This window comes from Erigeron canadensis, chromosome 2 (assembly GCF_010389155.1).
Source record: "Erigeron canadensis isolate Cc75 chromosome 2, C_canadensis_v1, whole genome shotgun sequence".
Lineage (NCBI taxonomy): Eukaryota > Viridiplantae > Streptophyta > Magnoliopsida > Asterales > Asteraceae > Erigeron > Erigeron canadensis.
In genome coordinates, this window is record NC_057762.1 from 10,265,831 (window position 1) to 10,293,772 (window position 27,942).

General features: G+C 34.1%; 4 protein-coding genes and 1 long non-coding RNA gene across 5 annotated transcripts; 2 read left to right on the forward strand and 3 right to left on the reverse strand.

The window, feature by feature from the left end:
• Nucleotides 1-2,805: 2,805 nt before the first annotated feature.
• LOC122587681 (probable disease resistance protein At4g27220) lies at nt 2,806-5,219 on the reverse strand. Its single transcript, XM_043759849.1, has 2 exons — nt 5,173-5,219; nt 2,806-5,083 (listed from the first exon to the last, which is right to left on the reverse strand). The coding sequence occupies exons 1-2, from the start codon at nt 5,217-5,219 to the stop codon at nt 2,806-2,808; spliced, it is 2,325 nt and encodes a 774-aa protein (XP_043615784.1).
• A 2,357-nt stretch (nt 5,220-7,576) lies between these two features.
• Nucleotides 7,577-14,238, reverse strand: LOC122588748 (ribonuclease E/G-like protein, chloroplastic). The gene is made up of 12 exons (XM_043760930.1): nt 14,179-14,238; nt 13,008-13,266; nt 11,714-12,918; nt 10,931-11,248; nt 10,807-10,848; nt 10,061-10,185; nt 9,599-9,746; nt 9,199-9,271; nt 8,975-9,087; nt 8,710-8,829; nt 8,314-8,466; nt 7,577-8,008 (listed from the first exon to the last, which is right to left on the reverse strand). The coding sequence occupies exons 2-12, from the start codon at nt 13,216-13,218 to the stop codon at nt 7,823-7,825; spliced, it is 2,694 nt and encodes an 897-aa protein (XP_043616865.1). The 5' UTR covers nt 13,219-13,266; nt 14,179-14,238; the 3' UTR covers nt 7,577-7,822.
• Nucleotides 14,239-18,702: 4,464 nt separating this feature from the next.
• Nucleotides 18,703-21,174, forward strand: LOC122589359. The gene is made up of 4 exons (XR_006322253.1): nt 18,703-18,831; nt 18,912-19,016; nt 19,107-19,420; nt 20,500-21,174. It is a non-coding gene; the product is annotated as an uncharacterized LOC122589359 (long non-coding RNA).
• Nucleotides 21,175-22,145: 971 nt separating this feature from the next.
• On the forward strand, nt 22,146-23,863 carry LOC122588837 (F-box/kelch-repeat protein At3g06240-like). The gene has a single exon (XM_043761047.1). The coding sequence runs from the start codon at nt 22,236-22,238 to the stop codon at nt 23,301-23,303; it is 1,068 nt and encodes a 355-aa protein (XP_043616982.1). The 5' UTR covers nt 22,146-22,235; the 3' UTR covers nt 23,304-23,863.
• Nucleotides 23,864-25,530: 1,667 nt separating this feature from the next.
• LOC122587682 lies at nt 25,531-26,385 on the reverse strand. The gene has a single exon (XM_043759850.1). It carries the CDS (start codon nt 26,383-26,385, stop codon nt 25,531-25,533), a length of 855 nt encoding a protein of 284 aa, XP_043615785.1.
• Nucleotides 26,386-27,942: the final 1,557 nt, after the last annotated feature.

Consider the following 27,942-nt stretch of genomic DNA (forward strand, 5'->3'; position numbering starts at 1 on the left):
TCGTAGAAAATCTTTTGCGTTTCCAACAAAAAGTTTTCACATTCACCTTGGTATGCATCATGAATACCGTCATATTCTCATTACACACTATTTTTTGAACTGTCTTTCACTGTTGTCTCCTTTATTTTTCTAAATTCATCGGATACAATGTCATGAAAAGTTGATTTAATCAAGTCCTGCAGTCCTGCACTAAAAATGATTATGAAGATAACCTCCAGCAACAATATCTTTCCAAAGGATATGATACCAATACGGGTAGTTGATACACATGATAACGATTCAGTATTCCGATTCAGTATACAATATAACAAGGACTATAGACTATAGTATGTAAATAATCTTAACTTTATAAGCACTCAAACATCATATTGCTAGCACAACTTCAAACAACTAAAGCACATCCAAACAAAATAGTATCTTTATACCTCCTTTTTTCTTGACCAATAAAAATAAAACTGCACACGAGTATATTAGTTTAGTGAGAGTGAGAAGACAAAGCTCGTGTACAGGAGCCTGGCCTGGCGAATCTAGATAACCTCACAACAGCTGAGTGCGTTCAGCTAGAACCCTCTTGTAACAATTCTCCCTTAGCTATAACACAAGAGTAAATAAATAGATATAGGGGATGGTAATATAAGGCTGGTAGGTTCCTAAGCTTAGGTGTGGTACACTCACATATTGTTTTTTAATCTATAAAATTCATGAGGGTCCAAACATTTATTCATTAATAAAAAAATATTTAAAAATTTATATGTGAGGGGTTGTACACTTAAGCTTACATGTCGAATAACCTTATATTCACTTTTTCCATATATATACACATATATATAATACAGCCACCTGGTAGATTCTCTATCCATTCCATATAAGAAGTCCATTTTCAAACTTTAGAATCAAATGAGTAATTGCTCTTAATAACCACATTGTTCAAAAAAGAAGCTCTTAAAAAAGAACTTGATCTACCCAAATTACCCTGCTTTTTTATCCATTAGTTTGAATACCATCTCCTAAGATATCTATAATACCCTTAAATCTTAATCACTCATTTTCCCCTCTCTCCTTAAATCTCAACCACTCATTTTTTTTTTGCACTCTCCTCCATAAATCATTTTATTCCTCTAATTCATAAAAATCTTTTATCTCAATAACCGTATATCAATAAATTATAAAAATTATATGGGTGTTCTTAAAATTTCATGCTCTTTCATTAGAGATGTCATTCGATATTCTTTCGACGAATTTTTAAATCCGAGGACGGAGACGATTTTTAAATCCGAGGTCGGAGCCCGTCCAGGTAAATCACCTCATCACCGATCATCCTATGACCTATCACCCCCTATAATCGATCACCTCCAATGACATATCACTGTTTATGACCTATCACTCCCACCATCTCACCGCCGCACCGCGCGAGCATTTGGCTAGTATACTTAATACACATACAAGTTGAATATCATTAGCTATACATCTTAACGAAAAACGCTCTTTCCGATTACTTAATTCCACACAAAGTACAAAAGTTGTCATTTCGGCTAAGTACATGAAATTGTGTCCAACTTATCGAGTATTGTTATTGTATGTAGCATTCAACTGTTACTTTATGTAAAAACATCACCACATCATCCTAACTGGTGCCATGTGATCAGTTGAGATTTGAGAAGTTATATAAGGTCAGAAACAAACACGGGTAACTTTAACATTCGATATTTGTGAAATTTTTTGATAATGTGGCAGACCTATATGCCATCATATCATCCTAACCAAGGCCTATCATCACCTTACAAGTTATTTAAAGCCAGATACATCACTAGTAATTTATCAATTTTGTAGCTATTTAATCAGTTTGCAGGTTATACGAGGTCAGCCACGGCCCTAAGCAATTGATAACTCTCTAACTTTGGTAATATTTTGTTAGCTGATAGCAGTCGTACAAGCGGTAACATCGCCCTAAGTGGCCCAAGTTACAAAAAAACAGGCTTTCAGAGACTGAAATATAGAGACTGATTTTCATATTTTATATAGGATGGTACTTTCTACGACTAAGCTGTAGTAACTGATTAATTAACAGCGACTGATTTTTCAGTATCTGAAGACATCTTTTTTTGTAGTTACATTAAACAGCAAACTTTCAATTATCGCAAATTTCTCAGACTTGGCAGTCACACACGCCGACATGTCCTCACAAGTGTCACGTCATCAGTTTACATGTTACTAAAGGTCATATATGTGAAGAAGTAACCGGTAACTTAAGAGTTGTACTCGTATTAGTTATGCTGACGTGGCAAAGGCAGGCTACGCAATCGGTTTATATGTTATAAGAGGTCAGATATAACAAAAAATAAAACCCAAAAGACCTAAAAATAATACTGAAATAAAGAAATGAGGGCTAATTAAGAGTTTAAAAAATATATACAAAGAATATGGACATGAATATTTTTGCATATATGCCATGTAACAACAAAGTAACTTTTTATTTGGGCAGTTCATGAAACATATTCTGTTCAAATTTAGGTACTCAATACTCAGATAGTCCAATGCATAAAAATTTCATTCTTCTTTTCCAGAAATTCAAATTCAATAATATAAAACAATAGCCCTATCAAATAATCAATCACCTTTGTCTTGAACATCTCTTTGTCTATTCATTATCATCATCATCATCATCTCATCTACCTGATTAATTAAAAATATAAACAAGTCAATAAAAATCAGAGATATGAGAAATGTATCAAATCTTGCACTTAGTTAATTACAGAGTAGTTATTTTTACCGAGTATTCTTTTCTGTTTTTCGAGGGGCTGACCTTTAAAAAAATCCAGTCCATGGTGCGCTTGACACAGCTTCATTTATGGCACAAGGTCCATCCAGTGTTAGACTAAAATATTCAAGATATCCTTCTTCACCCGTTGCCTGGAAACAACTTGCGTCCAATCTCTCAAGTTTGGGTGTTTCATGGATTCCAAGTCCCCATATCTCCATACTGAAACAATCATATATTCCAACTGTCACCAAAGATGGATATTTGATTCTCCAATTCCCAGCTGCGTTGAAGAACCTTTTGAATTCCCGTGATGCTTCAATTTCGATAATGGCAAGAAAAGGGAATACAATAACATTTTCAGATTCATCATCTCCACCTCCACCACCCCCGTAAATCACTTCCTTTAAATCAAAACACTCTTTAATTTCCAATTTCTTGAGATTGCCAAGGCCATGTGTTACATTCACTGGGAATACTCTTTCTAACTTGTGACAATTGTCAATGCTAAGAGTGACTAGGTTAGTAAGACTTACATATTCATAGGGGCATTTCCATAACACCTCCAAATTCCTTAGATAAGACAATGAAAGGTGTTTTAGTTCCTTGAAAAGTTTTTCCTCTGTTTTCCCTTCATCGTTATGATACCTCTTACCATTGTCGACTAACCATGACACATTATCGCAATATTTTAACTCAATATGCTCTAACTCAATGAAACCTTCATCATACAGGGCTGACATAATACTATTTGAGCTATTAATTCTAGATAAAAATATATGTGGACGACTTATCTCAATTAGTTTCTTTAACCATTTCAATAATGGAATGCTAAGATGTATTGTTGAGAGAAATAGATAACAATTTGACCTTGAGATGTTCCATTCAGAAGTATATTGAATGTATTCTCCTATTTGAATCACAAAACCTTTCAAATTCTCAGATGTGAATTGAGGAGGAATATCATCAATATTTGGAACTGCAACGTCCAAGTATGTGAGCTTTGACAAGCTCATTACCTCAACAATACAATCATAAGCTCCTTTGAACTTCAATTTGAAATGAATGCTTAACTCTTCCAATCTCCAGAGTGCTGATATAACACCCTGTGTTATGCGAGACAGATTCACACATTCTCTAACTTGAAGCACCCTTAAGTTTAGTAACTGGGAAATCACTTCAGGAATTTCAGTGATTCCAGTTTTATTTAGAATTAGAATCTCGAGGTCTTTTAACTCCCCAAGTATCGAAATATCATGGAAAGATGTATTTCCGTGAAGATCCAGCATATGAAGTTTTGTGAGGAGTAGAAATGATTGTGGCAAGGATGAGAAATCATTCCAGGAGATATCTAAAACTTTTACTTTTTTCATGCACCTAATGAATTCATCAGAAATTATTGACAGATGACAATTGCCAAATACAAGGAACAACTCAAGCTGTTGTATGTTTACGTTATAATCAGGAAGCTTGTTGATGTCATTATACATTAGTGAAATTCCTTTGTAGGTTTCTAAGCCAGTGTGTCTTGGCAGCCATTCAGTTAAACCTTGTCGAGCTTTCACAAGAAATTTGTTATTCACTTCAGATGCAATTAACAATGCCACATCACGAACAACGTCATGCATTTTGGTAAAGCCTTCTTCATTTGCTTTCAATAGCAATCCAGAAGAAGTGAGGCTATTCACGGTATTTTGAACCCTGCCTCTTGCATCCTCTATGCTATCCAAGTCATCAAACTTTTCTAATCCCACTCCATACAAAACCAATTTTTCCAATGGAATATCATAGTCTTCAGGGAACATGCTACAAAGCAAGAAGCATGACTTGGCTTCTTCACTTCTAAGATAGTCATAGCTTAGCTTCAAATGAGTAAATGCTTTACTTATCCCCTCATCGATATCCAAGGGCGCATGTTTCTGCAGTTGAGTAAGAGCCCAATTCCACGATTTGATGCTTTCATTTTTCAAGGCATTTCCTACCGCTTGAAGAAGCAATGGCAATCCACCGCATTCTTCAACAACCTTCAATGCAACTTGTTTCAAATTGGACTCTGTCTCCAATCTTTCACCGACCACGCGTTTGAAAAGAATCCATGCTTCTTTTAACAAAGAGTTTACACATATTTTACTTTGAGCATTCATTTTTTGGCACACTTTTTCACTTCTAGACGTCAATAAGATCTTACAATTCATGTAATTATTCCCACATGGAATACACAGATTTTCCAAATTTAGCTCATCCCAGACGTCGTCTAATATGATTAGAATCTTATCTCCTTTACGGATGGATATATCTACCAGTTCTTGAACCTCCCCCTCATAACTTTGAGTTTTTCAACTTCATGTCTGAACTTTTCAACATTTTCTGAGCAGTTCCACATGTAACCAATCTCTTTTTTCGCCACAACAAACAATGAGTCCACCACTTTCCCAGCCACCGCAGTACCGATCTCTGCCATTTCAGATTCTCTTTACTTTCAGTGGGTTGGATAAACAAGTGACAGATGATGATAGAAAGATGAAAAGCCACAAAATGGTGAAAAGAGGATTAAACAGAAGAGTAATGAATTGATAATTAAGCTGCAAAGATTGTGTATTGCTTATATATGATAATATAATATGCATAATGACCAGTACTGCCAGCATATAAACACATCTCAAAGTTGTTAAGAGTCGAGTGTAATATTGTTTTTTTCTTATAAACTATTGACACTAAAGTGTTTCCCCCGAGGAGAGATCTTAACTTTCGTTGATTTTGTCGGGCCATTGGATACTAAATGATTAAAAATAGATAATGGCTAAACCTCTGTACTTCTCTAAGAATACATATATCAGGGGAAGGCTTACTCTTTTTATTTGATAATATGAAAACTTTGATTAAATATTTTTGATGTAATGGTTTAATATTTTCATTTAACAAAAACTCATTCCAAAAAAAAGTTTTAAAAAATAAAAAAGAATTTAAAAATCATATGTTACGTGTTAAGAAAACCTATGGATACGGTACGGGCGTTGCGCTACATCCGTTCTAAAGGGGTTGTCACCGGACGCATATGGGAATGGTATGGATTTGATGGGCGGTGATCCAAGTGAGAACCACATATATGGTGAGAACCGTGAGAACCACATATATGGTAAGAACTGTGAAAACCATTGGAAAATCATCTCTAAGGGCTTTGCCCTTAGCATTAAGGGCTACGCCCGTACCGTAACAACCGTCACCATCTCTTGGATCTCCGACCATCAAATTCATACCATTCTCATATGCGTCCGTTGACAACCCCTTTAAAACGGATGTAGAGCAACGGCCGTACCGTATCCATACGTTTTCTTAACGCGTAACCCATATGATTTTATTAAAAAAAAAAATTTTTTTTTTTTTTTGGAATGGGTTTTTGTTAAAAAAATAAAAAACAAAAAAATTTTGAAAAAGTGAAAAACAAAAATTAAAAACCACAAAAAAAAAGGAGGGAAACTAGTGGTTCTCACGGTTCTCTCCATATATGTGGTTCTCACGTTAACCCTACCTATATATATATATATTTATATATATATTTATAACACCTTATAAAGCATATTGAATTTTCCTATTTTAGGAAATTCAGCACTTTTTTATACCTAAATTGCCCTTATTTCTTAATCTTAATTCTCTTATACATCTAATCTATACTTTTATATAAATAAAACAACTCTCTTTAAAATTATGGAAAAATTATTTAAATACTATTAATGATCGATTAAATTACAATATCAATTATTTATCCAAAATATCTCCATTAATCTTTTAATCAATTATCTTTACATCAATTATCTAGATTACTTGACGGCGCCTCCACCACCAACAGATGCCCCTACCACCATACCGTTGTCACTACAACCACCGCTACATTGTGCGGGTACCGTGCTAGTATATATATATATATATATAATGAGAGGATTAAGACTTTTAATAGAAGGAAGATGAGAGATTAAAATGAGATGCTACAAGTTTACCAATATTACATATTGAGTCAGTATGTCCGTAGCTCTCTTACTAGTGTAGGTCAAGTTAAAGACATCTCCATGTAGACCGAACAAAAAACTTTCATCCTTTACCAATTACTTTACTCCGACCAGTGATGATGAAATCGAAAATTATCAGAAGTACTGATATTGCATTGGCAAAATTGGAATTAAGATCTCCATAACCAGAGTGAACATATAAGGAGGTAGTCACCCTGCCTCAAACCCTTCTTTCCAACAAACAAACCATGTAAAGAACCATTGATACAAATGAAAAAAGAAGTTGTCGAACACTCCACAATCCAATGTATCATTTTAGCATTCTCGCATACCTACATAGCACTGCTATGTATTTTTTTTTATACGAGATATCTGGTTAAGAATGTTGAGATGAAGTTAAGTTATTTGTTAGCATTGCTATGAATTTTATTTTATTTTGTTTTGGCCATAGCTATTTTTCTTTGCGTTACACAAGATGTGATCACAAGGAATTCATGTAAAAACCTCATTGGCTTGCCACTCATAAGAGTCGAACCCAAGACGTAAAGGCAGGATGCCTAACTTTCATTTTGATATAAACATAATACAATCTCACTCTCACGATACATCATGATGGATAATTCTTAGATATTTATAATTCAAGTTTAATTAAGTTTTAAAAAACAAACTGTTTTTTTTAGAAGAGATGGATCATGTGATAATTCATATATTCCATTTATAATATTGTGCTATATTGTTAGAACCAAATAATATATCACGTCAATGTAAAGGGTGAGATAATGTAAGTATTTTAAGAGATAATGGATATATGGTGTAAATATGTAAGAAGAATAATATAGACCTTTTCAAATCTTTTATGAGTAACTATAGATAACAGGCACTACACCACTACACCGATGAATAGATTGGCAGCTACAAAATTCTGCTATTTGTTATGATCATAAGATAGCGATTTTAGATACTCAGTTAGGAAACCAAAAAGAAAAGAAACCTTTTTCGAATCAGGGCCTTCAATCTCTGTACATTGGCTGAAAATTGAGATTTCCGAATCTAATGCTCCTCATTTACTACCGCCAGTCTTCCACTTCTTGATGGGAAAGATGGTGACTTTCCGTCTGGGAGTATCTCCGGTGGGCTTCTTAGGTGGCTTCAACGGTGGTCTTTTAATTTGATCCTCATCTCTATGATCCTTAAAATCTGCCAGTGGCTTTAGCTCAAATGCACCCCTATTGAAACCTCTTGCAACCTGATATATCTATATGATTAGACAAGCCTAGTTGGTCTAATTTTTTTATAGTAAAAATTCTGTTAAAAAAACTATTTACACATTAAGTCACTTTATTCAAAACAAGACCATGACTCGAGTAATACAATCTTCAAAAATGGTCTATAAAACAGATGCACTTGGATAAAAATCTTAGGGAAACCAAACCTCACCCACACAAAATCACCTTCTATGACCTGTTAACCTGGGCAATTTTGGCGTCAGTAATGCTTTTGTTATTGATACTGTTCTGCATTCATTGAGATGTATATAACACTCAACCGTACCTTTAGCAAAATCCATACTCTAAGAGAACTACTCAGGATTGCTAGTCTTGTCCTTTTTCCAGAGGTCAAGTAACTACCCATGTATCGGTCAGCCATTAGAACAAATTTTGGCCATGTTTCGGGCCTTCCAGGATCTGGCCTTTCCATCCGTGCCTAACACAAACCAAACCGATAATAATTCATAGGTGATAAGTTATACACTGATATGAATACAGATTCTTCAATGACATAAACAAGGAAATTGATCTTTCAACTTTCTTAAAAGATATAGACAGAAATCTAGCAGTTCCAGTTAACCATTTGAAACTATGAATTTCTTTACCATGTTCTGGCACCTTTAAAGCAGCTAATAGATCAGATTGGTATTTAAAACAGTATTTGCAGAGTATTACTCACCAGCAATCGACAAATCTCACGCTCGATTTTAGAAAATGAGGTTTCCAAAGCTTCCACTCTCCCAGTTGCTTGACAACAGGAACATGGTTCACTTATCATAAATGTCACACTAGGTCGTACCTGCCAAGAATTCATAGCATTATTATGCAACAAGAAGGTTATTTCATCTCTGATAATATAACGTATTGATTTGTAATCTTTCATATTCATGAACCAAGAAAAGATCAAAAGCTACATTCAACAGTCTAGCCAAATAAATTCATACCCTTTTTCTCGTGATCTCCATTAGCCCATGCCTAGAAAGTTCAGAGACTTTGACTAAAGAGCGGTCCCTCTCAACTGCTTTTCTAACTTCTTCATAGACCAATCTCTTATTAGCTGAAGAAAGATATTGGCAAAAATAATAGGAAGAAGCGTCACTGTAAGGTAATGTTGATGAGCATATCAAACATAGACACGGTAAAGCAAATCACACACACGCGGACTTACAATCATCCGACATATCAATGAAATCGACTACGATTATTCCACCAATATCTCTCAATCGTAATTCCCTAGCAATCTGAAGTCATAGCAATTGAAGATTAAGCATTAATATTGAGACAAGAAAAACAAATTTCGGTTGATAAGCTTATTCGAAATAATTGCTAAAGCTAGTTTAAATTCTTTCATCACCAGCATTTTCAGCTGTTTTAGAGAGAAAGAAAAGACATAAAATTTGATTCAAATATTGCAATTTAGAAGCACGGGGTCTTAAAGCTGCTAATTTGTCATGGTTATTTAATTAATTATACAGAGAAATTAAAAGAAATTAAGTTCGTACGGCTCAAATCATTTTCGGGTTCCCTAAGAGGCATCCTAAAATAGCCATTTTGGGGATCACACATACTTGTTTAGCAGCTGCAAGATTGACATCAAGGATGGCTTTCTCCTGTGAAGTCCCATGACCAAGCATACACTGCCCTCCGTTAACATCAATGGAGACTAAAGCCTCGGTCTGTTCAATTACTAGATAACCACCATTGGATAATGGTACCCTACAAAACCCAATAACATGTGCTTATTTCCAACATTTTTTGCAGAAAATTAACAATGGTATTCAAATTAAGTAGATATAATAATCCTCAAAGTATATATTATAACGGCACTTTGGTTTTCCAATTTATTACTTATTCACTAATGTTATCCTTACTCCAAAAATTTTGAGCTTATAGTTACGTATTTAAGACTAACTTACAGCAATTTTCTGATAATCTTGGTTTGTCAACAAATACTATTAGATAAGCACAACATGGTGTGACCTAAACTTATGATGAGAGTCAGAGTAATAGTTACTATAAGTGCTTCTCACCTTTTACTTAGCATGTTGTTGAGTTCTTCCTCAATGTTGTACTCGTCAAAAAGAGGATTCTTTTTGTTGTATAACTCTACACGATTACAGAGATCAGGAGCTATATCCTGAAGATAATTTGTAACCTGGATGTAATACATAGAGACACGATAATTAGACTGTTAAGTAAGCGAAGGATAAAAAAAACCAAAAAAAGAGCATCATGAGGAAACTTATAAAGATAACTAGTAACCAACGAGGAGTTAGCCTAGTGGTAAGGAAAACACTTGGTGACCTTAAGGTCTCAAGTTCGATCCAGCTTGGCTCAAAAAATAATTCCTTTAACATACCCGTTACCAGTGAAGCCTAGACCCACATGTGAAGTTTAAATACGCGGGTACGATCTTTCGGGATGCCCAGATCATGTGGAGATTAGGATAGAGGTCTTGTACCGGCATCATATGACTCATACGGGGTGAGTCGATGGGTATCCAATTGTCGTACCCAGGCTAGGGTTCCCTCCATTACCCTTTTATTTTAAAGATAACTAGTAGCTACTTATTATGCAAGTAGTTCCATTGTGTTTACATGGATGTTGATAATAGGAACAGAAGAGCAGCAGACAAAGGTATTCTATAGACTTCCTTCGAGAAAGATAATAGAAGAAAACTATAAAGTTATTTTGCAGCTTCAATTTAAACAAAAAACAAAAAAACTAAGCAAATATAGGAACACTTGTTTTCCTACTTTCTGCTGGCAACTCATACCTCATGATATATCCTTGGAGAATCGACCACCATTTTCTTCACCTGAAGGCAGTCCAATGAATCATTAATGCTTAATAAATGTAATCTAAGTAATCTATATTAACCAGTTAACTTCCAGTTCTACCTTGTCATTAAAATAATCCTGGACAACACAGAGTGTTTGGCCCATTGCTCTATGTAACATAGCAGGAATGGAGCCTTCCACACCTTCATCTGCTGCAAGGGCTGCAGATGTTGCTTGTTCGGTAATACCTTTCCACATTAAAAGCAAGCCATGCAGGTCCTTTTGCAGTTCTTCCACAGTATGACCAGCAGCAACGGTCCTTACAGTAAGACCAAACCCTGGAGGCTGCAAAGTCTTTGCTATGACTCGTAACCGTGTCCTCTCCACTCCAGATATTTTCTTCGAAATTCCAATTCTGTTGCAACGAGTCATTAAAACCTACACACATATACATTCATATTTTAGATGATGAAACTAACATCTTGATCACCAGGCATGCAAATGAGCATGAGTAAAGATTCTGACGTTGGCTGGGTGGAGTAACATGTTAAAACAAGGTCAAAATGAATGGATACCTTTTGGATTTGGCTCGAGTCAGGTTGGTTGACCCTCGATATCTTTTAGTTTCTTTGTTCTTAAAGTTTATAAACTACTTACTGATTTTGGTGCACTTCAATAACTATATCATTAAGATATTACTCTAACTGTTTTACATAAAGAAATTTAGAAGGTTGTGAATTTAAATACACTTTAGGTCACCTTTAACCCATTCGCCTCATTTGACACATTCCCCCTTTAGAAAAATTAACCTATTTGACCCATCGGATATAAAATCAACTCATTATGGGTCAAAACTGCCAATTCTAAGCATGAGCATACTCATAATAGGACATTAGGACATACCCAAAATCGGCTCCTTAACTTTGGATAAGCCGTTAATGTTGGGCCTTTGGTACCCAATCCTTCTTTGACAACCTGTACAATTATCTTAGTGCCTTTCTGAACATGAGCCCACTTACTTTCATTTTTTCTATTTTCCGTATCTTGGAGTTGATAATCTGTACCGCTTGAGTTTTTCATGCCGACCATGATGTCAGCCATGGTTTGATTCTGTGAATTACAAAAACTTTCAGTTGGCTGAAAGATATTCCTTTTGCCATTAATATACAACACCGGACTAACTACACTGCCATTATCATTTCCTGTTAAATCTTCTGACACGTCAAACTCATCATCTATATCATGGTCCTCAAAATCATCATGCGTATTTTGATCTCCATCACTAGTATCAATCAATTCTTCTTCTTCTGATTTCTGCTTCTTGTCATTAATCCTTGGATTCTCTAAAAGCTCGACAAGCAAAGAGCCATTAACTGATCTTGGCTCTCTGTGATGCGAAAATGGAGGAAATATAAATGGCTGTAGATGATTCTTTATTTCCACAAGCGAAGCTCTGGGGTTCCCGATGTTCACAAATGCACCACCCATGTGGGGAACTAGTTTTGTGACAACACCTATATATACACTATCACATTGCACATTGTTCTTTATAGGTTCCAGCAATATCTCGACCAGTTTTTCATCTTCGATTACGGCAACCCTTTGCATTGTACATAAAGATGAATTTATCAATATAACCGTATCAACAGATAGCTCCTGCATACCTACCCCCACCCTAGCATCATCATCAAGAAACAAGTTTTTTGGAATTGGCTCAAGCTCGGTAAGCGTTCTCTGATTTTCCTTTTCGTCAAGAAAGAGCATGCCTGCAATCTGTGGTTGCTCATTTTTCTTGGAAACCTCAACAGAGAGCCACGGCTCCTCAACAGGATACCATCCTTCCGAAATATGTTGCGTTACGCGCTCAAAACTTAAAAAACTTACTTCATCGTCTTCACACGTTAAACCATCTAAAGAATCTATTTCATTTGCAAAAAGAGAAAGATCAGAAGATTCTACAAGCCAGGGTTCCTCTATAGGCTGGTAACTACTGCTGAATGATCCACGGGTATCCTCAGAACCAAAATCGTCTTCGAAGTCCAGATCCCCCAATAGATGTTTCGAGACTAAAAAGTCACTTCCTTCATTTTCAAAATTTTTTACTTCATCTGTCAAATTACTGGAACCATTTGAGTTTTCAGAGTCATATTAGCCACTAATTTGTATTTAATGGGAACATTTTTACATAAAATGATACCTCTAGATTGAGCAGAAACTAATGCTTGTCCAGGAAGCCATGTGTCCACAATCCACGACCCGAAAAAATTCGGTGACGGGGTTCTGCTGCAAGATCTAGTCAACGACCTCTGCAGCAATACCCTTCTGCTCTTTCTATTATTAGCTAGTAAATGTAGTGAAGCAGAAACTTCGGGCTTGAACATCCAAAAAGTTTCACATAACGCTAGCATACCTCCCTTGATAAAATAGTTACACAAAAAACATCCTTGACCATGTATCTGCTGGAAATCAAACCGGTCATCACATCATGCTTTATATTCAAAACCAATATATTCATGTGTTATGAGAGAAAGAAAAACCACATAACGACACGCAGTCTCTTAGGGTCCGTTTGGTTGTAGAAAATGTTTTATGGTTTTTCATTTTAAATTTTCTAGAAAATGAGAAGGGTTTTTATTTTCTAGAAAACAAATAAAAATTTTGAAAACGCATTCTAATTAGAAAACTAGAAAACATGTTAGGGATGTGAGAGGAAGGGAGGGGGGAAATGGAAAATTGAAAACAAGGAAAAGATGTTTTCAAGTTTTCCATTGAAAAGTGGAAAACATTGTTTTTTATTTTCTTGTAAATATTTTTAGAAAACTATGATTAGAACGCGTTTTCTGTTTTCTATGTTTTCTTGTAAAACAAAAATGTAAAACAAGGATTGTTTTCCACAACAACCCTTAGGATCTTTTATTACAGAAACATTTATTTCCATTATAAATTTAAAACTGTGCAGGCTTTCTGAATCAATCATACGGAGTAATTGAACGCGTATTCTATGCCTGCATTTTTTACCACATACTATGCCCTTATTATATCTAATAAAACCGAACCTACGAATTTAAGTGATGCGCTTATAATATGGTTTGGTTAGACAAATATTTTTACAAACAGTTGGTGCGCAATCACAATGGAATGGGATGGAATCCAATTATTCATCCTTTCTATCTACTAATATCTTATATATATATAGATGCATATAAGAAAAACATAAACATAAACAGAATAAATATTTTCATCAAATAAGAAAAAACATTTACTAATTCAAAGAAGATTGCAATTATATTATTATTATATATAGAGAGAGTAACAAAGAAAAAAAAAATTCAAACTGAGAGGGAGGGAGGGAGGGGAGAGGAGCGTACGGATATGGAAGTAGTGAAGAACGGGCTGCAAAGTAAGCTGTGTGTGCCTCCGCCCGGATAAGGAATTAAGGAAGGTGCGGGTCAAATTTTAGTCAATGTTCTTTTGTTTTGGGGATTTGGCCCTCCTTCCTTGATAATTTATTTTTTATATTTTTTTAATAACGAATAAATGGGTAACATTTCGATAAAGATGTTTCCATGTCGGTTTGACTTTTGGCAATGCTCTAAGGGGTTTGTTACTCATGTGTTAGATGGGTGTATTATTGTTAAGGTCTTTCACACATTTACATTTGTCAAGATTCAAACCTTAAACCCCAAAAAAAAACATAAAAAATCTCCTGATCACTAGACTAACGCCTCAATGGCTCCTTGATAATTTACTTGAAGCATAGTGGTGAATTTTCAAATTTAAAATTTGAAATTTTTTTTCTCACCATTTTTTTCTCGAAAATTTCATGACATTAGATGTATTGATTTTAAATTTAAATTTTGTATTATAAACTCTTTTTTTAAAATTAATATTAATGTAATTATTTATCATATTTTTTCGATTACTCAATGATTATATATCGTTATGTTAACCATAATTAAAAATGCTCTCTATAAAGTTTAAGTTTTGTTTATTTATTAATTTATCGTTTTATATTTTCAATTTGTACTATTCCATTCTAAATATCATGATACACAAGTTCGAGATATTACTTATCTACAAGCAGGGGTGGAGCTAGTAGGGGGACTAGGGGGTGCTTAGCCCCCGCCAATCATTTATGTTTTCCATTGCAAAGTTTGTTTATAGCCAACTAATACAAAGGTTTTTTTGAAGTCAGCCACCTCCAATCTATAAATATATGATTTCTAGCCATGACAGTTTAAGTAAAACATTTACATTTAATCCATAAAAGTAAACCATCGCAAAAAAATTCTATTTTACTAACATTTTATGAAATGATTATGTCTTTCACATTATATTGTATACAACGATCGGGAAAAAATACGATTGAGTCCCCCTCAACGTGAAATCATGACTCCGTCTCTGTTTACAAGCTTTAAAATAACACATGTCTACATATCAGAATGATAGTAGAATGGCTTTTATGTAGTTACTATCATACCCGAATCTGACCTGAGATGAGTTACAATATGTAATATACAAAATATAATTAAGGGTGATGATAAATGTATAACGGTTTTATCCATTTACAAAAGAATATATGTATATTAATGACTAATGTATAACTTTTAAAATAATAATTGTTATATATGGATAAAAGGTGCTAAATATGTCACTCTCTATTTTGGTAATGACTATAAAAAAAGCCTAACTATTTTCCATCAAAATTATTTTTAAAATAATTATGATACTATGTTTAACCAATTATTAATACTCCTAAACATCTCTTATATAACTAATAATAGACCGAAGGTTTTTTTTTAAAAAGTTTGTGATAAACTCACAATCTTTCTTATATATATTTTTATAAATCATGACATCATATTTAAATTTAAAATTTTAGGAAAAGAATTGATCAGAAACTCTATGAATTTTTTTATATATAGTATTATAAATTCTATTTAGGTATTATTGAAATTTTTATAAATATAAATCCATGACATCTTATATATCTATTTCCAAGTAAAATGAACATTATAAAGTTATACACAAGGTTGTAGAACTCGGGGATCGGGATCGGATCGGCAAGGTAGGGAGACGAGAGATTTTAAAAAATCGGGGAGATATCGGATTGGGTGAATAGTGAATAATAATACTCGTAATAATTTATGGAAATATATGTAATAAAAGTTTAAATATATATTAAAAACTCATAAATCTTTTTTTTTTAAATGACAAATATAAATAGATATAAATATAAATATATGATATATTCTGATTAAAAAAAAACTGTTTTTGACTTTGACCCGATATTTGACCAATATTCCGATATTTGACCCGATCCAACGAGTTTTCCAACGTTGACCAACATTGACTCGATATTTGACCGATCCTAGCCATCCCGTCTCCTGGACTGGCCGATTCCGATATTTGATCCGATTTCTTGGCTGAGATTTACAACACTGGTTATACATATTATTTCTTCATACATACAAAAGATCAAATAGAAGGTAACTTATCATAAAATATATTTATGTTTGTTGTTTGCATATCAGATACATTTGATACAAAAATTTTGAAAATAGCAATATGTAATATGTTTATCAAAACTAAATATCTTTTTAGTAAATTACCACATAGATATTTGGTAAAAAGTTCAATCCATTTCATCAAAACCTCAAGGACGAAAATACGTGTTTATCAAACTTTTATTTATATAACCGGGTTACACTCAGGTTTATTAACTAGTAAGCGTAGAATAAATTATTTTTCATTAGTTTTTGTTCGATGTCCATTTCGAAGTGGAAGGCATTAAAATCACAATAGTAAAACCATTTAAAATCAAAAAAAAAAGAAAAAAAATCATCTCTCTTTCTTCTTTAGGTTTAGTGCGCCGAAACGCAACTAACTATGACCAAAAAGTTATAGTGTGCACGAACTAACATTTTTTTTTATTGTATGTATAAACTTAATAAAAAAAGTTACACGTGGCCTGATAAAAAAGAAATTTCACGTGGCAGCTCATATGGGCTGCCACGTATACATTTTGCATGATTTGAACATTTTTGCTAAGTTTATGCATACTATAAATAAAAAAATTAATTCGTGCACACTATAACTTTTTGGGCATAGTTTGTTTAATTCTGGCACACTAAACCTTCTTCTTTCAACAACCAAACCACCCAGAGTTCTGCATATTTCATTTCTCAAGAACATTAGAACTCAAAAACACCACCCAAATTTAAGAACATTAAACTCATGAATATATATCCTGATTATCTTCTTTTCCGACATAAAAAGGAAAAAAAAAAAACCATTTTGTGATGGGAAGGGATCTACCAACAAAAAAAAACTTCCTTGTTTCATTTGTATCAAACAGCTAAAGGATTGTTTTTCTTCTTGTTTCCATTGAACAAGACAACAAAAAATGAAAACAAAAAGAGGTCGGCTCTGGTGAGCAGAGTTATGGTGGTTTGACCGGTGAAGTTCGTTCCAGTAGCCGACGGTATTGGTTGTTCCGTATGTGGTGATAAAATTAGCTGGAGGTGCGAAAATGCGAATCGCCAGAACCACGAAGGCACTAATGAAATTAACTCAAATATATATATACAAGTCGTCTAGGTTTTCATTTGCAGTTATTCGTTGATTTTCTGGATCGGTTATCCTGACTTTTTTTTTTCTCTGTAAGGGGCAAGGGTGTAGTGCCAAAAGATTGACAAATTGGCTAAATTGGCAAACTATCGACGAATCACAAGCCACCACGTATCGTTACCAAAAACTAGCCAAAAGTGGTGGTGTAGTGCCAAAAGACTTGCCAATTTAACCAATTTTATAACATAGCAAAGGTAACCGGAATAATAATCAAACTTGCAGGAAAACTAAAAAAGTGACCGTTTTTTATAAATAAAACTTGGGGTCAGAATTTAGGGGTCGGGAATTTCGGAAGTCGGAGATGCCATGGCTGCTAATCCGAAGGTTTACCCCGCCAAGATATGCCCCGGATCATTTGAGTCCCATTTTTACGAACATTTGTATCATCATCGCTCATTTAACCGGCAACCTAAAAAAGTGTTCAACGATATCATCATCGGCTAAAAACTACTTTTTCCGACTACCTATTGCTTTAATGGAACAAAATCCGGCAACGCTGCCAAGGAAAAATCCGGCAATGCTACCACTAACACTACCAAGCTAATCACAAACAAGCAATTAATGAGAATGTAAAAAGATAAATATACATAAATATACAGCAGCAGTCTCACCAGAAAACCCAAGAAAGGGCTCGCCGGGAAACCACCAGCCACATGCAGCAGCAGTTCACCTGAAAACCCAACAAAGGGCTTCGCCAGAAAACCGAATCAACCAACAAGCAATAGTGCATCAATTAAACCGGGAACCCCAAAAAAGGGGTCGTCGGAAAACCGAACCAACCAAGTACTCTATAGCCAACTACACCCTTGCACAAGCCAAAATAAGTTTTGGCCGGAATGAAAGTGAACGTTTTTGGCCGGTAACGACCGGAAACCCCAAAAAAGGGGTTTCAGATCTCACCGGAAGGGGTGATATATCACGTTAGGAGCATCGACAAGTTTTATCGGAACGTATTCTGGCAATAGAAGCCAAGAAAAACGTAGATCAAGCCTCACAATCGAAAACCCCCAAATTGATTTTTTAGGTTTCCGGCGAGTGGCACAAGAACAAAAAAAAAAACGATCACAAAGTACACGCTCCCAACGTTCACTACCATCGGCCAAAACATGCCGATATATACCAAAACTTGCCGATTGTGCTTGCCGAAATTAGCCGATACACGTGCTATAGAGTAGCCGATTAGCCGATGGTTTTTGCCGATAAAAGAAAGCCTACTACGCCCTAGCCCTAAGCTATCTTATTATTTTCCTTTATAACTATAATTCTCACTGTTTTAGTTCTTGTATGATGATTATTGGTGATTAATTGATCTGCAGGCACCTTACCCACCTTTACGAATCATCATCGTCTTCATGGCAGATGCCGAGATCAAACTAAAAAAAGATCCCGAGGTATCTATATGTGTTCAACTCCTTTTTTGATTTATTTTGCCAATAATATTAATATGATGATATATACATACATATTTCAGCATATAATTATCTATTTCGACAATTCTAAAGTGGTTCCCTATGGCTCTGCCAAATTTCGAGATCAATGTGAGGCTACTGAATTTTATTGCAAACTTAAATTTGCGGTGAGTTGCCCATTTGTAATTTTGTTCATTCATTACTAATGGGAATAATAATATGAAATAATATACAATATATGTTTTGTTTTGTTACAGGAAAATGAAAATACTCTTGTGAACTTATATACAATGAGTACACATTATTCCAGACATGTGATTCATCCTCCCACCGGCTCTATTGATGAAATCGTTGATAAGCTCAAACTTAGGGCTTCTTTTTAATTCTTTGTTAGCGATATATTACATGTATGATATTTTTTTTCTATTCAATTACTAAACAGGACCATGCTTGTTTCCGCAGATCTATATGCCTGCGGTGGCTAGGTGGACCTTATAAGCGCGCTCTCATTTGGCGCGATTCCTTTTTTAGAAAAAAATAGGAAACAACGGATGGTTGTTTTTGTTGGAGGGTATGCCATTCTTTTTATTTAATTCGTGTGCATATATATATACACATTCCAAATTCTGATAATATACTACACCTTCAAATTCTTTCAAGATAATGTCATGACACTTGAAAAAAAGGGTGACCATAGGCACACACTGAAAACCAAAACAGGTTAGGATTGAGGACCGTATATCGAACCATGATGTTTCGATTTGGTTTGACTCGAAGTCGGGCTACTTTTGGTCCGTTTTTCTGAGTTTCACTGGTTATATAAAAAAAAAAACGAGGAGCAATTTACATATGTAACTTTAATGTGTTATTAAGTGTACTAATTTGTTAAAGTTTTGGGATGAATTATTATTTTTCACTAAAAACAAATAAAAATTAAGTTTAAAACTTAATGTTGGAGACTGAGTGCAAGTTAGGTTCTATAGTAGTGCTTAACTTTTGTATACCAACTTGAATCTTTTATTGTAATCTATAGGCATAATGGCATACGAATGTAACCACCTATGACAAAATAGTTATGTAATGTAGTGATCTACTCGGGTGGCTATGTAATGTATGTACCTATGTTTTTTTGGCTATAATATGTAAAATATGTACGAACCTTACATAGCATAGCAAAAAAATAAAAAATTAAATAGGTCCTTACATTAATTGACCAAAATAAAAAGGTTCTTACATAGTATAGCCAAAAAAACATAGGTGCATACATTACACAGCCACCTGAGTAGGTTATTACATTACATAAACATTTTATCATATGTGGTTATATTCGTATGACATTATCCATAATTTATATGTCAAAGAAGGTATCTTCCCCACAGTTCATCACATATACCAACCGTAGGTTTCTCTTGTACTATAATGATTTGTTTAAAGTATATATTATAGAGTGTATTACGTGTTATCCCAAAAAAGGTTCAATAAAAAAAAAAAAATCAAATTTGGTATTTATTAAAGAAACATCTCTTTTTTGTTCCTATTTATTCATGTAATTTTATTTTAATGAATAAAGAATAATTTTTTACTAATTCTATTTTATATATGTGTATATATATAAATGTAAACTTAAATTATGTGTTTGTTTGCTCCCAGAGATACAAATATGGGTAGTTTATTCGCGATGAAAATTGGAAAGCATTATAGAGAAAAGGGTATAGCTATTGATGTTGTTGGTATATGGAGAAGGGTATAGCTATTGGTGAAGAAACCTCCATACGTAACACAGCTACATACAAATATTATGGAAGAAGCGAGCTTCAATTGCTCGTGAAATTAAGTCTGCAATGGTGATAACAATTTGAATAAGCACTTTGTAGACGTTGGACCTACACGTTCTATTCATGCTGTCCTATCCGATTTCATGAAAAAACTCTCAGAGGATGAGAATGTTGAATCAAGTGCTGCACGCCAGCACACCGCCGTTTGGAAGGTGGGGCTTGTCCTAAATTACATGCAAAAACTCTTGGAAAATATGAATGTTGATGGTATATGGAGAGTTTAGAGGAGAATATGGTCAGCACACAACCCTTTGGAGAAGGGGAAGACTGGTCAGCACACCACCCTTAGGAGAAGGGGAAGGCTGGAGAGGCCTCATACATGCTGCCTGATTGCTACCCTTTTTTTGGTTGAAATGCATTGTTAATGATGGGTACGCTGCTGAGTTGTTTATGTTTGTGTGTACGCTGCTGAGTTATTTATGTTTGTCTGTTCAACAGATCATCATGAATCAGATCATAACATGAATCAATCGCTCAGTTTTGTTTGTCATCCCAACCCTTATCGTGTCCCTCCGTGAATTTGTTAACTTGCCATAGGTGTTTTTATTACATGTTCTTGACTTCTAGTCCCTAAGCCCCATGTTGGATTCTCTGTTGTTTAGTTATTCACCAGATATCTTCAGGCAATCTTTCGGTTTCTTAACAAAGAATTTATTGGCATTATTGGATGTTTTTTTTTTTGATAAACACCAAAACAGGATTCTTCATGCATCTTTATTTTTTGTTTGGTGTTTTTTTTCTTTTACTAATCTAGTAATCTATTAGCATATGAGGCTTGCTTTTGATATTATTAGTTTTTCTGGGGATTATATCAAGCTCTGAAGTAAAAAACTTCATTGATCTTTATTGTATCAACTAATTTGACTCACAGCATGAATTAATTTGGGTTTTTTTTGTTTTTTATTTTTTTTTAGCGGCATGTTAATCTACATCTACACCTAATTACACGCATGCCTAGAAACTAAGGACTTTTAAAGAATCTCCTATTAATCGACGCTCACAAATATGGAAAGGAACACTCGAATCTAAATGTAACCTCCCAAGATCAAAGACCTTACCAATGAGTTGTTAACCTTCAACACTAATTTGGTATTTTAACTATGATGATGGTAGGTCCACCTTTTTTTCACAGCTTCTCTATCTACTACGACTTCAGCAATCCGTCTGTAAGTAATTACTTCAGCTTTTAAATTTGCATTTTAGATTACTGTTTGACACTGTCTGCATCAATGGATAATATGTTAGTTGTAATATATTCAGAAGCCTCATATAAGTCGATCCAATCTACTGTAGTAGATAAGGTTGAAAGTTTGGGTGATATTAGCTGATTTCTGTTTCCATTTTTCCTATCCTTATTTATTTTGTTTGACTATTTATTGTCATCTGATCATAGATACACGATTCCTTTAAAAACATTCACGTCACAATCATGAAGTGCCAGATCGCCAAACTTGATGGGGTCAATTCATATATATTGTAATAATATTGCTAATCTAGAAAGCTTATCTATATCTATAAATCATATCAAATAAAACAATCAAACCAAAATCAATGTCTGCCCACAACCTTCCCCCTGAAATCATTGAATCAATTCTCCGTGTGCTGCCTGCAAAATCTTTGGGCCGGTTCAAGTCGGTTTCGAAACCATGGTGCTCTTTAATCTCTACTCCCAAATTCATAAAATCCCATCTCGTCCATCAAAACCATAACACCACTAAACTGATTCTTCTAATTTCTGATTCCAATTCTCTCTACTCACTTGACATAAACAGCCACAACCTATCTGCAACTGCAAAACAACTCAATTTCGGCCCAAATACGATCGAGTTCGAAGAGATATTAGGGTCCTGCAATGGGATTGTGTTAGCCAAAGACAAAGATGACACCATTTTGTTAATAAATCCAACTACAAAAGAGATCTTTAGAATTCTGGTTTCCCCTTTCGCACTCCCTGTTAGAGAGAGTTTTGTCATGTATGGATTCGGCCACAATTCGAGCAATGATGATTATGTAGTAATATCGATTTCCTTTTGGGACACTGATAATGAGTATAACCCGGATTGTACGGATATGTATGTAAGCATGTATAGTTTACGTAACGGTTTATGGAGGAGGTTAGATTGTTCTCCATATGATCATGCAGTTGGGCATTTGGTTAGTGGGGTTTTAGTCAATGAGAAGCTTCATTGGTTAACTAGCGTGCCACGGCGTGGGTATTCGTCGATTATTGCTGCATTTAGTTTAGAAAGCGAAGAGTTTGAAGAGATCGAATTGCCTGACATGGTAGATAAAAATAAAGGTGTGTTTAATGAGCTGGTTGATCTTGGTGGGAAGCTTTGTATGTTTGGAAGTCAAGAAAGTAATGATTTTTGGGTGATGGAAGAGTATGGGGTCGGTGAATCGTGGAGGAAGATATATATCCATGGAGTAGAGATAGATCCTGTTAAGCCCGTGTGTGGTAAGAATGGGGATATTGTATTCGGTGATGAAGACGGCGTTTTAGTATATGATATAGATGAGAAAAGATGCAGCAATGTGAGGATTGAAGGCGGCCCGAATGGGTTTGTTGTTGGTGGCAGTTATTTTGAAAGCCTTGAATCACTTAAAAGAAGGCTATAAATATGCAGGTTCTTTTTTAATAATAATGTATGAGTTGTTTGTTTAATGGGATAAGAAACGGTATGAGAAGAAAACTTATGTTTTTGTATTCTTGAGTTTTTTATTAAAAGAAAGGAAAGTGATGGAAAGGAAAAGTGAGACGTTTTGGAGCTAAAAACTTTCCTTCCATATTTGACATGATTTAGAAGGATAAGTTATAAATTTATCAATATACCTTTCAACCATTATATGAACTATAATAATTATGAGGTTATAAATGTAAAATTACATATTTTTATCCTTTCTTATCCTTCTCTTTTAACTCAAGAATGCCTTTACATCATTTTATTCACTTTTTTTTCTTTTAAATGATAAAACTCAAGAATGCATTTTATAAATATAATTTTTTATCCAATCTTCTCCTATCCAATCTTCTCCTTTCTTTTTCTTTAATAAAAACTCAAAAATACAATCATCTAATATGGCAAGTAATTATAATATCTTAAGGAAGTTGTTTGTTTATTAATTTGATATTTAGTATGTTTTGGATTATGTCATCTGACCATCTGTACTACTTGATATCTTCTGCTGTATATATGTCCTACATTAGTTAAACTCTGATATTCCGACCCATTTAGTTAACGATGGATAATACGGTGTGTGCTTTATGGTAAAACGTTGAAACAACAAATTTACTTTGCTGTTGATATCCTCAGTGAACAGAGATAAATAATTGTATTTGAAATATGTTACCATCTCTTACAACAAATTTAAGATTTTATCTTTAACTTGTTAAATTAGGATAACATTCCGGTAAGAACACTATTAAAAGTCCATAATATCAACATAGTGCATAATTAATTATCATTATTTAAGTGATTAACAACACATTCATCCGTTAGAACCGAAATAATCATGTTTTTTTTGTTTTGTGCATCCATCTTGGATGCATATTCATCAAAATGATGCATCCAACAAAAAAAGTGATTTTTTCGATTTTGATGAATCAATGTGTTGTTAAACACTTAAATAATGATAATTAGTTATGCACTATCTCAGTTTTATGGACTTTTAATGCATCAAAATGATAATTTTAAGGTGTTCTCACCGTTATTATTTTAAAATTGTTCTTATTTGATTGTCCCCCGTTAAATTAAATCATAAATGTGCCGATCTTGCTGGAATTCGATTATACTACCTTTCCGTTCATTTTATTTGACTTCTATGTTATTGTGAACTTATGATATAGCTTTTGTGATCAAGTTTTTAGGCATAAAATATGTTAAGAATGGCCGGAAATTTGTTATTTGATTGTTACGATCGATCAAACATGTTTATGCTCATACCAAAAAATTTACTTGTTTGCTCATTGCTCAACCTTTTTATCCTTTTATTCTTTGGATTTTAATCCAATTGATTTAACATAAACATGATCCTTAAAAACAGCTTGATGCCATACTATCTAATAGGCCCAAGGTTGGCAAGGTTTGTTTGGGCTTTGGGGCCCACAACACCCAAACTATTTTTTTATTTTTTTTTTAATATTTGGATGGTCAGAGTCTATTCATCTCATTCTTTTTAAATGTTTAAATGGTTAGAGTCTTTTCATCTCTCTTATTGACACCTACGTCTATGTCATTCGAATTTTCACAAAAGAATTTAAAAACAAAAACTATAATATACTAAATGAGTTCATCATATAAGTAAGAAGTTTGACTAAATTAAATAGGTATTGATTAAGATATAATTTGTAGAAGTATATTGAAAGGGAACTCATATTCGTATCATCATTTTTTATGGATGTACTACAGTGTATAAATTATATAGTTGACTTTACAAACCAATAATGCATAGTTTTAATACATCAATCAAAACAAATGATACGAATATCATAATTGAAATGAGATATTTTACTTTAAGAATTTAATAACTTCTCTTGAGCACATGTACTTTTGAGAAATAGGTTAATTAAAGGTGGCACGATTCCTACTTCCCCAGTTGTTACGGTTAGGCTACCAGTAACTAGCGCGTGGTTCCTCGATTGCCTTCAGGCCTCGATGACCCAACTTCAGAGTCTTAACAGTTTTTAGTTTCTACAATGGAGTATAAATAGAAACAAAATACGAAAATGTCGTGTCACAAATTAAGTTGAAGTGTAATAAAAAGCCTATATATATGTCCCTAATCAATTAACATTTTGTATACATAATTTACTACAAAACTTTTTTTCACGAACGGCTAATTATATCTAATAGTTGGAAACAATGTTTAACAGGGAGACCCTTGTTCTAATTAATCTCCTACATATACAATCTAAATTATCCTCGATTCTTTCTATTTGAACTTCCATCCTCTCCAATCTACACGCATCATATTTAATACATTCATTTCGTGACATAATTACATCTAGACCTTCAAAATCATTTTCTGGTTGATAACAAAGATGTTCTTCACATGTCACTTTAGTCTTTCGGGACAATTTTGATACCACCATAAACCACTTACTAATCTTTGGTGTTTCTTTCAATGGCATAACAATAAACATCAATAGCCACTCGAAGAGTGAAACCGTCACTTCCATTGCCATACCAATCACCACCTCGTGTTCGTGGTGCCGATCATTTGATGATGTCACTAACTTGGATTTACTTATACATGCCATCAATTTTTTCACATCTTTCTTGACTTTTTTCCTAACACAATTGTATTTGGCAACATTGTTTTCTAAATTACTTGAATTTCCCTTTTGTCTTCGTAAAGTATATTGAAGGTCAATAACTTGTTCCTTAGTTTGTGACAAGATATCTTTCAAGATGCCACAAATATCCAAGAAACCAACCAATTTGTCCATGAACTCCACGACCCATTTCTCCGCTTGGATTGAAGATAACAACCCGATAAGCTCGTGGATGCCTTCATACATTGTGGATAACTTCATTAAACCATTGCAAATTGTGGATGGCTTACATGGTGATAGCATCCATTTCTTGATATCATTAATCTCTTTCTCGAGTATATGAGTCGACGGTGGATGCGATGTTGTTGGAAGACTAATGGATCGGACTTCATAATTGGTATTGTAAGGTTTGTAAGAAGTTGTCATTTTAAGCCTAGAAATGCAATTAGATATGTGAGGTGGATGATGAGATGGTAGCTCTTGTACTTGCTATTTATATTTACTTGTTTGTAATACGGAGGATCTATGTCATTATTGGCTTCCAAGATTGCGCCAATCTTGTATTTTAACACTATGTTTATTCCAACTAAAGTTTTTGGTATCCCAACCAAAATAGTGTGGGCCCCCATGTATGTAATGACAAATATGGTAGAGTAAAAACGGGCTCCCTGTCATTAATAATCTGGTCGGGTTATCAAAATCATGGTCGGGATAACAAGCGTCTATTTTAATGTCATCGAAGCATATAATATGTCCGCATGATTAATTGTACAAATCTGGAAAATGAACAAACTTAACATTTAGCCCTCATACTTTGCTGTAACCACCCCCAACTCTTAAACATAAATGACCAACTACATCATTAATCATTTCACAACTTTTTAGATCTCCCTCAACGGAGCATATCGGTTGCTCGACGCTTTGTGTCACAAAAGAGACACCAATGGCACTTGCTTGTCACTTTTAGCCAAGTCGATTAACCACAAAATCAGTGGCTCGTCATCTTTTAGGCAAGGTGATATATATATGCGCACGTAAAATAAAGAGATAAAGAAAGTGATAACTAAATTGTTGGTTGGAGTATGTTAGCTTCAAAGTTAGTTTAAAAGTGACGACATAAAGCTTATATACAAAACTAATAAATAGTGACGTAATGTCACCATTCAAAGGGGTCTTATATTTGTGAGTGGATGGGGAAAAACCCCATCTCACTATTACTTTTACTATCATGTCTTTCCCTGTCTCAACTATCACAAAATCTTCATTTCATCCACACTGTCGTGCATTACATCACCAATCTTCACTATGAAACATCTCTTACCATAGATACCCCATCCGCACCACACATCATCAAGTCATCCATAAAATTTGATTGGTTGATAAACATCATATTTCCCACCCAAACGCCACCACAATTTGCTCCCTTCGTTCTCCCCGAGTCTAAAACTCAATGACTCTCCCATGATGAGTTGAGAATGTGTGATTGTGATAGACCTTACTCTCTTGTGTTTGGTTTCTATTTATTATTTGAACATTTTGTCCACTTAAAAAATGTCACAATGCCTCATTCATTATTAATTCATGACTAGTCTTGTCAACGACACATCATAAAAATCGCCTCTACCACGAATCAATAATTAATCCCTTCCAATATTTAATACTGGTACATAACTAATTCGTCGCTAGTCTAATTATGATCCACCGAATAAAAATTCCTTTATCTTTACTCGTTATCAAAATAATGAATGACATCATAATGAGTCAGCACAATAACAAACAGATGATGAATGGATAATTATGGTATTATATTTTGTAAGTGCTTAATGTTTAACATAAAGGACTTCATCAAAACTGACAGGCTACAAATACGGTTAATCTATATTTATATGTATACTTTACTATAAAACAAACTATCTTTTCATCTTTTCAACTTTCTACCTTTAAAATACTAAAAATATACTTAATTTTCAACACATTTATAAC